The sequence below is a fragment of the Xyrauchen texanus genome, chromosome 7 (genome assembly GCF_025860055.1).
Source record: "Xyrauchen texanus isolate HMW12.3.18 chromosome 7, RBS_HiC_50CHRs, whole genome shotgun sequence".
Classification (NCBI taxonomy): domain Eukaryota; kingdom Metazoa; phylum Chordata; class Actinopteri; order Cypriniformes; family Catostomidae; genus Xyrauchen; species Xyrauchen texanus.
In genome coordinates, this window is record NC_068282.1 from 25744006 (window position 1) to 25757498 (window position 13493).

General features: G+C 39.6%; 1 protein-coding gene across 1 annotated transcript in view; it reads left to right on the plus strand.

The window, feature by feature from the left end:
• The window catches only part of zbtb11 (zinc finger and BTB domain containing 11), a 24848-nt gene extending 11355 nt beyond the window's left edge, over nucleotides 1-13493 (plus strand). Inside the window, exons 5-10 of the mRNA XM_052131141.1 lie at nucleotides 4710-5006; nucleotides 5431-5821; nucleotides 6965-7082; nucleotides 10255-10413; nucleotides 10824-10999; nucleotides 12210-13493. Coding sequence (XP_051987101.1) covers nucleotides 4710-5006; nucleotides 5431-5821; nucleotides 6965-7082; nucleotides 10255-10413; nucleotides 10824-10999; nucleotides 12210-12727 — 1659 coding nt within the window. The 3' untranslated portion in view covers nucleotides 12728-13493. The remainder of the gene's footprint in view (nucleotides 1-4709; nucleotides 5007-5430; nucleotides 5822-6964; nucleotides 7083-10254; nucleotides 10414-10823; nucleotides 11000-12209) is intronic.

The window sequence follows — 13493 nt, forward strand, 5'->3', positions numbered from 1 at the left end:
AAGAGGAACGCCACACTAAAATACTTTTCCCTCTCTTGCATTCGCACACACAAAGGAAGCCACATAGTGATGTCATCTAGTGTCGAGTGTCCATTTTTCTTACATTTTTGCTTGCGCAATTCAATAACAACAACAACACCACCACCGATGGAGGATGCCAGGATTGGAGCTACACTTTTGTTAGGGCTGTTTAACACAAACCGTGTCTTCAGGTTACAGTCTTTACATTGGGCACATGAGCCATCTTTGTAGGGTTACATCCCTGAAGCCGCAGTGAGAGTAGAGATGAGGCCTAATTTAATCACGCAGCACACACTGATCTTATTGGAATTTTTTTTTAAATGCCCTATAAACCTATTTGCCAACACAATCTTTTACAATGAATACTTTTTCTGACTCAAAATAAAATACTGTTCTGAACTACTCACCCATTGATTGAAAAAATATGTCTTTATGCTAGTTAACAACCCTTTAACATGCATGCAACACGTTCCTTATATAAATTAGATTTCATGATTAAGTTTACAATATTTTTTAATTAAAATTCAATAAACATCTTATTAATTATGTCTGTTATTCCAGGAAAAAAATGTCATGTAGTGCGAGAACCACTTTATTTTCTGTATAGTCACACAGTTCAGAGGCAATGAAAACTTAAAACGTGTCTCCCGCAGCAGTATTTTAAATACCCACGAGAACTGTAAATGTTCTTCATAAGCATCTCGCATATTTTGCGGAGATGAATGTATAGTGTATACAGTGCATCCGGAAATTATTCGCAGCACTTCACTTTTTCCACATTTTGTTATGTTACAGCCTTATTCCAAAATTAATTCAATTTGTTATTTTCCTCAATATTCTACAAACAATACCCCATAATGACAACGTGAAAGAAGTTTTTTTTTAAATCTTTGCAAATTTATTAAAAATAGAGAATGAAAAAAATCACATGTACTTAAGTATTCACAGCCTTTGCTCAATACTTTGTTGAAGCATCTTTGGCACCAATTACAACCGCAAGTATTTTTGAGTATGATGCTACAAGCTTGGCACACCTATTTTTGGGCAGTTTCTCCCATTCTTCTTTGCAGGACCTCTCAAGCTCCATCAGTTTGAATTTGGAGTGTCGGTGCACAGCCATTTTCAAATCTCTCCAGAGATGTTCAATCTGGTTCAAGTCTGGGCTCTGGCTGGGCCACTCAAGGACATTCACAGAGTTGTCACATAGCCACTCCTTTGTTATCTTGGCTGTGTGCTTAGGGTCGTTGTCCTGTTGAAAGATGAACCTTCGCCCCAGTCTGAGGTCCAGAGCGCTCTGGAGCAGGTTTTCATCAAGGATGTCTCTGTACATTGCTGCTTTCATCTTTCCCTCGATCCTGACTAGTCTCCCAGTTCCTGCTGCTGAAAAACATCCCCAAGCATGATGCTGCCACCACCATGCTTCACTGTAGGGATGGTATTGGCCAGATGATGAGTGGTGCCTGGTTTCCTCCAGACATGACGCTTGCCATTCAGGCCAAAGAGTTCAATCTCTGTTTCATCAGACCAGAGAATTTTGTTTCTCATGGTCTGAGAGTCCTTCAGGTGCCTTTTGGCAAACTCCAGGCAGGCTGTCATGTGCCTTTTACTGAGGAGTGGCTTCCATTTGGCTACTCTACCATACAGGCCTAATTAGTGGAGTGCTGCAGAGATGGTTGTTCTTCTAGAAGGTTCTCCTCTCTCCACAGTGAAATGCTGGAGCTCTGTCAGAGTGACCCTCGGGTTCTTGGTCACCTCCCTGACTAAGGCCCTTCTCCCCCGATCGCTCAGTTTGGCCGGGCGGCAAGCTCTAGGAAGAGTCCTGGTGCTTCCAAACTTCCATTTATGGATGATGGAGGCCACTGTGCTCATTGGGACCTTCAATGCTGCAGACATTTTTCTGTACCCTTCCCCAGATCTGTGCCTTGATGCAATCCTGTCTCAGAGGTCTACAGACAATTCCTTGGACTTCATGGCTTGGTTTGTGCTCTGACATGCACGGTTAAGTGTGGGACCTTATATAGACAGGTGTGTGCTTTTCCTCAAGGATGATCAGTGGAAACAGGATGCACCTGAGCTCAAGTTTAAGTGTCATGGCAAAGGCTGTGATTACTTATTTACATGGGATTTGTTTTCGTTTTTTATTTTTAATAAATTTGCAAAGATTTCAACCAAACTTCTTTAATGTTGACATTTATAGGGTATTGTTTGTAGAATTTTGAGGACAATTATGAATTGAATCCATTTGGAATAAGGCTGTAACATAACACAATGAGGAAAAAGTGAAGTGATGTGAATACTTTCCGTATGCACTGTATAAACAGTTTAGAGGAAATTATAGACCTCCTTACATAAACACAATCAGACACAATATAATATTACAAGATTTGTAATGACACATGTTTATAGGTAGACTAACGTTGTTTCTGCTTTTGCAACATTCACAACAATCATAGGCACTTACGTACACCTACATATTCATGCAATGATCTAATCAGCCAATCTAATCAGCAGTGCAATGTCTAAAACCATGCATATATGGGTCAGGAGCTTCAGTTAAGGTTCACATTAACCATCAGAATAGGGAAAAATGTGATACCAGTGAATTCAAACATGGAATGATTGTTGGTGCCAGACTGGCTGGTTTGAGTATTTCAACTGTGGACGGAAGTGCCTTGTTGTTGAGAGAGCTCAACAAAGAATGGCCAGACTGGTTTGAGCTGACAGAAAGGCTACAGTAACTGAGATAAAACCACTCTGTACAATTGTAGTAAGCAGAATAGCATCTCTGAATGCACAATATGTTGAACCTTCCAGCGTATGGGCTACAACAGCAGAAGGTAGGCCACTTTATTAGGACATAGTGTTCCTAATAAATTGCTCAGTAATTGTATTTTTAACTTGTTTTTCACTTGTCTATACTTCTGCCACTCCAGCAAGATATAACACACTTTTATTCAAGATTATATTCAACATTCTCTGAAAATAAGTTTGAACATTTTCTGCAGTATAGGATCAGTTTCATATGATGTCCTGTTATGTCCAATGAGATCAAATCAAAATGTGTCCGTTTTTTTTTATTGTCGATAATGCTGACTAATCGTTCTAGCCCAAATTTACTGTCTGTTCATCACACAAAGTGATCATATGCTTGCAAAATATTGTATGCTTACAGACGCACAAGTCGCATGGACTACTTTTATGACAATTATAAAGTTAAAGTTGTGATGTAGTGCCATTTATATTGAATTCGGCCCAAGGGTCATTTATTAAATCATTTTGTTTTGTGTTCAGCAGAATAAAAGTAAGTCATCGGCTGGAATGACATGAGAGTAAATGGTGACAGAATTTTCTTGTTTTAAACCATTCATATAAAAATTATTGTTATCCTGTTACAAGTGGTGCCCTTCTGGATTTGGCATGTATATAAAGTCCACAAAACCATTTTTATTGTTCAAAAGAGTGTTCAAGAGTGCTTATGTGGTAGTGATGCACCCTTTTGCGGAGCCTGCACTGCTGTGAAGTCCACACCAGTGCACTTCTCAACAGTCTGTGCAGCAGCACAGGAAAGTTTTTTTCCCTCAAGCTATCCATCTCATGAACAGTTACAATTGCCCCATTGAGTAATAATTAATGTGCAATACACAGCTTAGTCTATTTATATTTATCCAACATACCATACCTCCTCTTCCATTACATTCCATTGCTTCTATATATAACAGATTTGTATTTGTAGATTGTACATACATTGTGAACTGGAAGCTCCTTTCACCAAGACAAATTTCTTCGTATATATGAGCATACATGGCAATAAAGCTGATTATGATTCTGATTACATCACTCTAGTGTGGACTCAGGGGAGGACCACAAGGGCCAAGGTCACAATTTGGGATTGGGCCAGTTAAAGGAATAGTTCACCCAAAAATGAAAATTCTTTCATCATTTTCTCTTCCTCATACCTTCCCAGACTTTCTTCAGCAGAACACAAATGAAGATTTTTAGAAGAACATCTCAGCTCTGTGGATCCTCACAATGCAAATGAAGGGGTGCCAAAATGATGATGCTCTAAAAAGCACATAAAAGCAGCATAAAAGTAATCCATAAGACAGATGTGATATGATGGGTGTGGGTGAGAAACAGATGATCAATATTTAAGTCAATTTTTGCCAGACATTTTTCTCCCTGCCCAATAGGAGGCGTATGCTTGAAGAATGTGAATCAACAAAAACACAAGAAGAATATGAAAGTTAAAGTAGCGATTGACTGAGCAGGGAGGACATTTTATTGTTAAAATTGACTTAAATATTGATCTATTTCTCACCCACACCTATCAAAACACTTCTGAAGATATGGATTTAACCACTGGAGTAGTATGGATTACTTTTATGCAGACCTATTTGATTTTTGGAGCTTTAAAATTTTGCCACCCATTCACTTGCATTTTATGGACCTATAGAGCTGAAATGTCCTTCTAAAAATCTTCATTAGTGTTCTGCTGAAGAAAGAAAGTCATACACATCCTGGATAGCATAAGGGTGATTCAGTGATGAGAGAATTTACATTTTTGGGTGAACTATTCCTTTAATGATGCAAGTATAATGTGAAGCAATAAACCATTGATTATTTGGATACAAAATATTCACAAATCCACTCAGACAGATTGTTTTAATAGAATCTCTCTGTGTCCTCAGATACCTCAAAATGTTGCAAAGAGAAGTCGAATGGTTCTGTCTGTGAAGAAGACTCCAGGTGAGTTTTCAGAGACAAACATGGACTCTTCTCCTGATGGAGAAGCAACTGGAGCAGAAGAGCTGGAGTCCAATGCAACCAACCTAGAGTCTATTGAGGATGGGACACTGCAGGGAGACGCAGGAGGAGCTGTTGAGGAAGAGCACACATGTAATGAGTGTGGCATGGTGTTCCAGAGGCGGTATGCCCTCATTATGCACGCTCTGAAACACGAGAAGGCTCGCAGCTTCAAGTGCAGTGTATGTATTCTTGTTCCGTTTGAAAGTGAATGATTCCTGCCTTACTCTTGCCTTATACAACTGTATTTAAGCAGAAATGTGTAATTTCTGAGCACTAATTGGAACTGCAGAAATAATGGCTCTTTTCAATCAGATTCCTCAAAATGTCCTCATACTTTATTGGTTGTACAATTACCAGTAGAAAAATGTCTCACAGCAAAGGTCAAAGATGTCCATCTAGTGCATGTTTACATTGTAAAACAATTGAAAAACGGCACAGACAGACATATGAATGTGTTTTTTGATGGCCCCTTACAATTTTGGGTGAAATCAACCTACAAATGGCTTACTCCTAGGTTGGGATAAGAAAGTGCATTTTAACATCATCAAATTACACTCATCAGCTATCAACAAATTTTCACTGACTTTCCCTTTGCCTTCTCAGATTTGCAATAAGGAGTTCCAGTATGCAGCCTCGCTCCGTGCACATTTGGCTCGGCACAAGCATCAGAATACACAAAGAGCAAGTATGACACGAGCCACAGAAGATTCTCCGGGGTCAGAAGATCAGGCAAAGTACCGGACCAAGCGGGAGTTTGTGTGTGACATTTGTGGCAAGACATTGCCCAAGCTGTACTCCCTTCGCATTCATATGCTGAGCCACACAGGGGTAAGGCCGCACTCCTGCAAGGTTTGTGGGAAGAGCTTTGCTACAAAGCACAACCTGAAAATGCACCGGCTGCTGCACGACACCCTTAAGAGATTTCAATGCACTGTCTGTGAAAAGTCTTTTGTCACCAAGAGAAGCCTGGAGGAGCATACAAGCATTCACACAGGTACACATCTTATTGCTTGTGTTAAACAATATTGCTTGTGTTAAACAAATATGCAAACAGAATGTATGGATGGCTGTGGCTCAGGTTGTAGAGCAGGTCGGCCACTAATTGCATGGTTGGCGGTAGGGCTGGGATGATTCATCGACGTAATCAGCGTCATCGATTGCAGAAATACGTGGATTTGCATAGCATGCGTCGGTGCGTTGCAATGGAATAATTAATATGGCAGCACCTGGTTTAAGCATTGATTCCCTGAAAAACAAGCAGCAGTTAAAAAAAACTTGCCCACGGTGATCTAAAGCATGGGAGTATTTTATCCAGAGACCCAACGATGTGGTGCTGTGTATGATATGCAAATTGGAAATGGCATATCACAGCCGTACAACCGCCAAGAACGAACACTTAAAGCGAAAGCATACCGGAGCGCTTGTCAATACGGCAGCACCGTAAGTCCCGTTTACTTTTTGTCTCCACCCAAACATGTATTAATAACATAGTATTACAACACGTGTTTCTGTTAGTAGTCACTTAAAATACATTTTCTAAATGTTTCCTTATCGCTCCCATGTTAAAAGTAATTTTTGCACCGCTGCTAACGTAACTTTACACCATGCGTCATCTAATTTTGTTATTTGCCCGTTTATATTTTCTGTTTACTTTAACGTCCATGTATGAGTGAGAAAATGACGTAAACTGTGTGACGGTTACAGTCTGTAAATCGTTTCAATTATATTCCCTGCCCCACTGAGATTTAATGCAGATTGCAATAGTTTTAGTTATTCCTGTTAGAAAACGTTAACTGTTGCTCGAATTGCACTAATTTTACTGTAAGATGAGGGGGAGGGAGAGAGGAGGAGAGGTGGAATGTGGAGGGAGGGGAGGGAAAGGAGGGGGAGAGACAATGTGTTTATGTGCTAAATTGGGTGTGTGTATTACTGAGAGTTATTCCTGTTAGAAAAACATTTAAGTGCATGGTTGCCATTTTACAGTAAAATTAGTGCAATTTGAGTAACACAAATTTTTTTCATACAGTATTTTGGGTGAATTATCCCTTTAACAATCTGTCATTTCACAATGTGGTAACATATCTATAGTACACTCATTAAAACAGACTTCACCTAGTAACAACAATTTGTACAATAGGTGAATCAAAGTACTTATGCACAACCTGTGGAGCGTCCTTTCACCGTGCATCTGGACTGAGCAAACACCTCAAGAAACATCTACCCAAACCTGAAGTTCGCTCATTCCACTGTACTCAGTGAGTGCCTTATACTTTGACACATAAAACATACACATACCACAGAGCTTTTTTGTTAACAAGGGATGGGGTTTTCAATAATTTTGTTCAGAGTACTCTAACAGTTAAAAAACACTGGATGACTCACCAATAACAGTTCTAGATAAGCTATCTTCAACCTATGCAATTCTTTTGAAAAAAATAAATGAACTATGTGCATTACAAAAAACATCAAGATTTAAAAACCAGAGATTATGTACAGTGATGTGGAAAAAGTATTTGCCCCTTCCTGATTTCTTCTGTTTTTGTGTATTTTTCATACTAAATTGTTTTAGACCTTCAAATTAGATAAAACAAAGGCAACCTGAGTAAAAACAAAATACAGTTTTCAAATATAGATATCTTTTTTTAATGAAGCAAAAAAGTTATTCAACACATATATATCACCCATATGAAAATCTAACTGCCCCTTAAACTTTGCTGGTTATGCCACCTTTAGCAGCAACATCTTCAACCAAATGCTTCTGATAACTGGAGATCAGTCTTTCACAACACTGGTGGAATTTTTGCCCACTCTTCTTTGCAGAACTGCTTTAGTTCAGCCATATTGGAGGGTTTTCGAGCTTGAACGGCCCGTTTAAGGTCCTGCCACATCATCTCAATCGGGTTCAAGTCAGGACTTTGATTAGGCCACTACAAAACTATAATTTAGCTTTTGAGCCATTCAGTGGTGGACTTATGCTTTGGATCAAAATTCAGACGAGCCTTAATGTTCTTCTGGTTTAGCAGTGGTTTTCGCTTCACCACTCTTCCATGATGTCATTTTTGGCCAGTGTCTTTCTGATAGTGAAGTCATGAACAGTGACCATTATTGATGCGAGAGAGGCCTGCAGATCCTTGGATGTTTTGTCTTTTCTGGATGAGTCGTCGCTGTGATCTTAGAGGAATTTTGGAAGGCCGGCCACTTCTGGGAGGGTTCACTACTGTGCCAAGTTTTCTCCATTTGGAGATAATGGCTCTCACTGTGGTTCTTTGGAGTCCCAGAGCCTTTGAAATAGCTTTGTAACCCTTCCCAGACTGATGTTAATCAATCATCTTTTTCCTCGTCATTTCTGGAATTTCTTTCGACCTTGGCATAGTGTGCTACTGGGTGAGACGTTTTAGCCAACTTCAGTGCTGCTGAGAAAGATCTATTTAGATGTTGATTTGATTGAACAGGCCTGGCAGTAATCTTTTATTAAGCCTTTGTTTTATTTTATATTTTGTTTGCATTTTTGAAACAATTTAGTATGAGATATTCACAAAAACAAGAAATCAGGATGGGGGCAAATACTTTTTCACAGCACTGTAGAAACCACTTGAAAAACTAGACTGCCACAACTAGGATAATGGACATATACAGTGAGGAAAATAAGTATTTGAACACCCTGCTATTTTGCAAGTTCTCCCACTTGGAAATCATGGAGGGGTCTGAAATTGTCATCGTAGGTGCATGTCCACTGTGAGAGACATAATCTAAAAAAAAAAATCCAGAAATCACAATGTATGATTTTTTAACTATTTATTTGTATGATACAGCTGCAAATAAGTATTTGAACACCTGTCTATCAGCTAGAATTCTGACCCTCAAAGACCTGTTAGTCTGCCTTTAAAATGTCCACCTCCACTCCATTTATTATCCTAAATTAGATGCACCTGTTTGAGGTCGTTAGCTGCATAAAGACACCTGTCCACCCCATACAATCAGTAAGAATCCAACTACTAACATGGCCAAGACCAAAGAGCTGTCCAAAGACACTAAAGACAAAATTGTACACCTCCACAAGGCTGGAAAGGGCTACGGGGAAATTGCCAAGCAGCTTGGTGAAAAAAGGTCCACTGTTGGAGCAATCATTAGAAAATGGAAGAAGCTAAACATGACTGTCAATCTCCCTCGGACTGGGGCTCCATGCAAGATCTCACCTCGTGGGGTCTCAATGATCCTAAGAAAGGTGAGAAATCAGCCCAGAACTACACGGGAGGAGCTGGTCAATGACCTGAAAAGAGCTGGGACCACCGTTTCCAGGGTTACTGTTGGTAATACACTAAGACGTCATGGTTTGAAATCATGCATGGCAAGGAAGGTTCCCCTGCTTAAACCAGCACATGTCAAGGCCCGTCTTAAGTTTGCCAATGACCATTTGGATGATCCAGAGGAGTCATGGGAGAAAGTCATGTGGTCAGATGAGACCAAAATAGAACTTTTTGGTCATAATTCCACTAACCGTGTTTGGAGGAAGAAGAATGATGAGTACCATCCCAAGAACACCATCCCTACTGTGAAGCATGGGGGTGGTAGCATCATGCTTTGGGGGTGTTTTTCTGCACATGGGACAGGGCGACTGCACTGTATTAAGGAGAGGATGACCGGGGCCATGTATGGCATGATTTTGGGGAACAACATCCTTCCCTAAGTTAGAGCATTGAAGATGGGTCGAGGCTGGGTCTTCCAACATGACAATGACCCGAAGCACACAGCCAGGATAACCAAGGAGTGGCTCTGTAAGAAGCATATCAAGGTTCTGGCGTGGCCTAGCCAGTCTCCAGACCTAAACCCAATAGAGAATCTTTGGAGGGAGCTCAAACTCCGTGTTTCTCAGCGACAGCCCAGAAACCTGACTGATCTAGAGAAGATCTGTGTGGAGGAGTGGGCCAAAATCCCTCCTGCAGTGTGTGCAAACCTGGTGAAAAACTACAGGAAACGTTTGACCTCTGTAATTGCAAACAAAGGCTACTGTACCAAATATTAACATTGATTTTCTCAGGTGTTCAAATACTTATTTGCAGCTGTATCATACAAATAAATAGTTAAAAAATCATACATTGTGATTTCTGGATTTGTTTTTTTAGATTATGTCTCTCACAGTGGACATGCACCTACGATGACAATTTCAGACCCCTCCATGATTTCTAAGTGGGAGAACTTGCAAAATAGCAGGGTGTTCAAATACTTATTTTCCTCACTGTATAAACAGTCTATGTAAAGGTTATCACATTTGTATATTTTCACATGTACTAATTCAGAAGAACAAGTGATTTGTCAGCTTCATAACCTGTAAGGGATGTGCATCGATTACTTGTGTACACACTGAGAAAGATTTATTCACATTTCATCCTACGTACATATTTGACACCTTTTGATTCTTTGTTATAGCTGTGATAAGAGTTTCTTTGAAGCGAAAGACCTGCAGCAGCACATGAATAAGCATTTAGGACTGAAGCCTTTCCAGTGCCAGGTCTGTGGGAAATGCTACAGCTGGAAGAAAGACTGGTACTCCCACGTTAAATCGCACACTGTTGCAGAGCCCTTCAGGTGAGAAACAAAAATGCAGTGACCTTAAAGAGATAATTCACCCAAAAATGAAAATTATGTCTTCATTTATTCACCCTCATCTTGTTCCAAACCCGTACAAATTTCTTTAAACTGTGGAACACAATAGGAGATGTTTGGCAGAATGTTAGCCTCAGTCCTTTTTATTGTCTGGATAAAGTTGCCGTGAAAGTGAATGGTGACTAAGGTTAACTTTATGCTTAATCTCCTTTTGTGTTCCATGGGAAAAAAAAACAAATATGTGTTTGCAACAACATTAGGGTGAGTAAATGATGATGTAATTATCATTTTGAGGATCTGTCCCTTTAAATATCTTCTGTAGTATCTTAGAGTGAATCTAGCACTTGTTGTAAAAGTAGACTGCAAACATGTTGTGTTTTGTTGTTTTGCAGGTGTAATGTGTGTGGGAAGGAGTTCTTTGAGAAGGCCCTGTTCAGGCGGCATGTCAAGAAAGCCACTCATGGAAAGAAGGGCAGAATAAAGCAGAACTTGGAGAGGGAGTGTGAACACTGTGGGAGGAAGTTCACACAGCTCAGAGAGTACCGTCGGCACATTAACAATCACCAGGGTGAGTGGAAAATCATACATAAACGCATGTTTTGTAGAAGATGTATCAATTATAAGAAACTGCTGTTTTGTATATATGTGGCTGTAGGTGGCACATCAAGCCTGTATGGACCCATTAAACAGGAAATATCACATATGAATTACTGTTTTAATTTGATTATTTTCCTGTGTAGATTCTGTATATTCAGACATCCTACACAATTAATTGCTTATTTAGTGGCAATTTTGCTATCAGCTGAGATTTTAGTTTGGTTGTCAATGCCACTTGAAGTGGTTTTGTATTTAAGGGGAAATATCCAGCAAGCTTTACGTGATCAAATAGTCAGATAGGGTGATCGGGCTCCAAAGGGGTTTAAGTTCCAAAACAAGGTATTTATTTTTGGAATAATGATTGGTTGAATATATGTTATCTTGCTTATTACATGGCTACTTAATAAATAAATTATTCAATGGTAGGACTGTTGCAATTATTAAATAATCCCCTGATTGCTGTTTTGGAATTTCTGAGGGGGCCACATTTTGAGAATACTTTCAACATGTTGTCCACTAATTTCAGCATGTGCTGCGTGGTAGTCTGACCACTCTTCACTACTATATATAAGAAAAATATTAAAAAATATAATTTTTTATCAAAAAATAAATAAATGTGTTACAAAAACAACAGTGTACATGTAAAATTGACCAAAAGTAAAGTTGACCAAAAAGAACAATTTAAGTATTTAGAAATATTTTGATAACTGACGTATGATTATATACGTTTTTAAAGCCTTAAAAGTAAATTATATATCCCCATTTTGTTTGATTTATATATTTGAAGTTAAATATGTAAAAATTGGTGTATGAAGCACACATGCACCTTAAGAAATATGACAATTTATATAACAATTAATCATCATAATCGTAATTATTTGTTTGCCAATTAATCGTCAGCCGAATTTCATAATCGAGACAGCTCTATTAAATAGGCATGAATATATTGCTTTTGAGGTTACATTACTTTATAAGTCAGAAGAAAGAGACCCAGAGGAGGAACATGAAATCGTTTGCCTGGGAAAACAGCTTAACAGTCATGCTGTGATTGATCAATCAGAATCGAGTTTTAATGAGCCAAATAATAAAGCTGGATGTAACATCTAACAAATCTAAACCATTCAAATTATTTAAAGCTTGACCTGTTTTGCTAATCTCATACTGCTCTTTTATTTCCTTAGGAGTGAAGCCCTTTGAGTGTCTGACCTGTGGAGTGGCATGGGCTGATGCCCGTTCACTAAAGCGCCATGTTCGCACTCACACAGGTGAGCGCCCTTACGTCTGCCCATTGTGCCAGGAGGCCCACATAGATGCCCGAACACTGCGAAAGCACATCACCAAGTTCCATGGTGACCAGTTGCCAGGCAAGATCATGCTAGAGAAAGACACATTGCAGTTCCATAATCAAGGAACACAGGTGGAGCACGCCGTCAGCATCCTCGATCCAGAGCTGCCACCTGAGCTCCAACCTCCACAGCATCCCCACACAGAGGAAATAGAGACCGTGCTCATCACTGAAGAAACCTTGGAGGCCGTGCAGGCTGTGAGCGATGCCAATGTGACCACATTGTCAGATCAGAGTATTATGCAGGTGGTGAATTACGTCTTGGCACAGCAGGCTGTAGTCAAGGTGGAGGAGGGACCAGAGATCATCCAGACCATGGAAGTGGAGGTGGCCCATGTGGCAGAGGTGGAGTGAAAGATCAGTGCACAGATGTGGGTGGATGGAGGTTTTGTGGATTGGCTTTTTAGCCTCTGATGGTGACTGCATCATGCCCCAATGAGGCTGAACTTGCAGTAAAAGTAATGTGACTGGAACTATGTGCAAGCTTATTCTTTTTTGTTGTGTCATGTGCACACTATGAAATGTTTAAAAGTGCTCATTTTTCTTTGTTGTAAAGTGTCATTTAAATTTTGCTCAAAGGACTCATGAGTTTTTTGGCATCACCCTCCTCAGCTTGAGTGTAAGAGAGAGAGTGTGTGTGCGTGTGTGCCTCTGTGCATGATGTGAATGCATGAAAGTGCTTGACTTGCATTATGGTAAACTTGTGTGTACATGTGTTCATAAACAGGAATAATTTGCATTTAATAGTCACAATCAAGCAAACAGTTGAAATCCAACATAAACATTTGGCTTTTTGTAACCAGTTGGTTAAGTTTTCTATGCATAAATGCTGAGTGTGATTTTCTTTTTCCCCTTTGCAAAGCTGAAATATAGGCTCCTACAGGCTTAAAGGAGCTATATGCTATTTTTCTGTAGTCTAGTGTGGTACCTGTTAAGTCCCAAGTGAGTACTATAGCAGCAGAAATGACAACCAAAATAAAAGAAAACTCCCTGTCAGGAAGGATGCACCATGTGCTTTATTTTTTGTCTGTTTTTCATTTTATCTGTCTTCGTGTGAAACTGCTGTATGTAAAACCATTATGGTTGTGCAAGTCAGTAAAGCATGAATGATTTGTGTGAG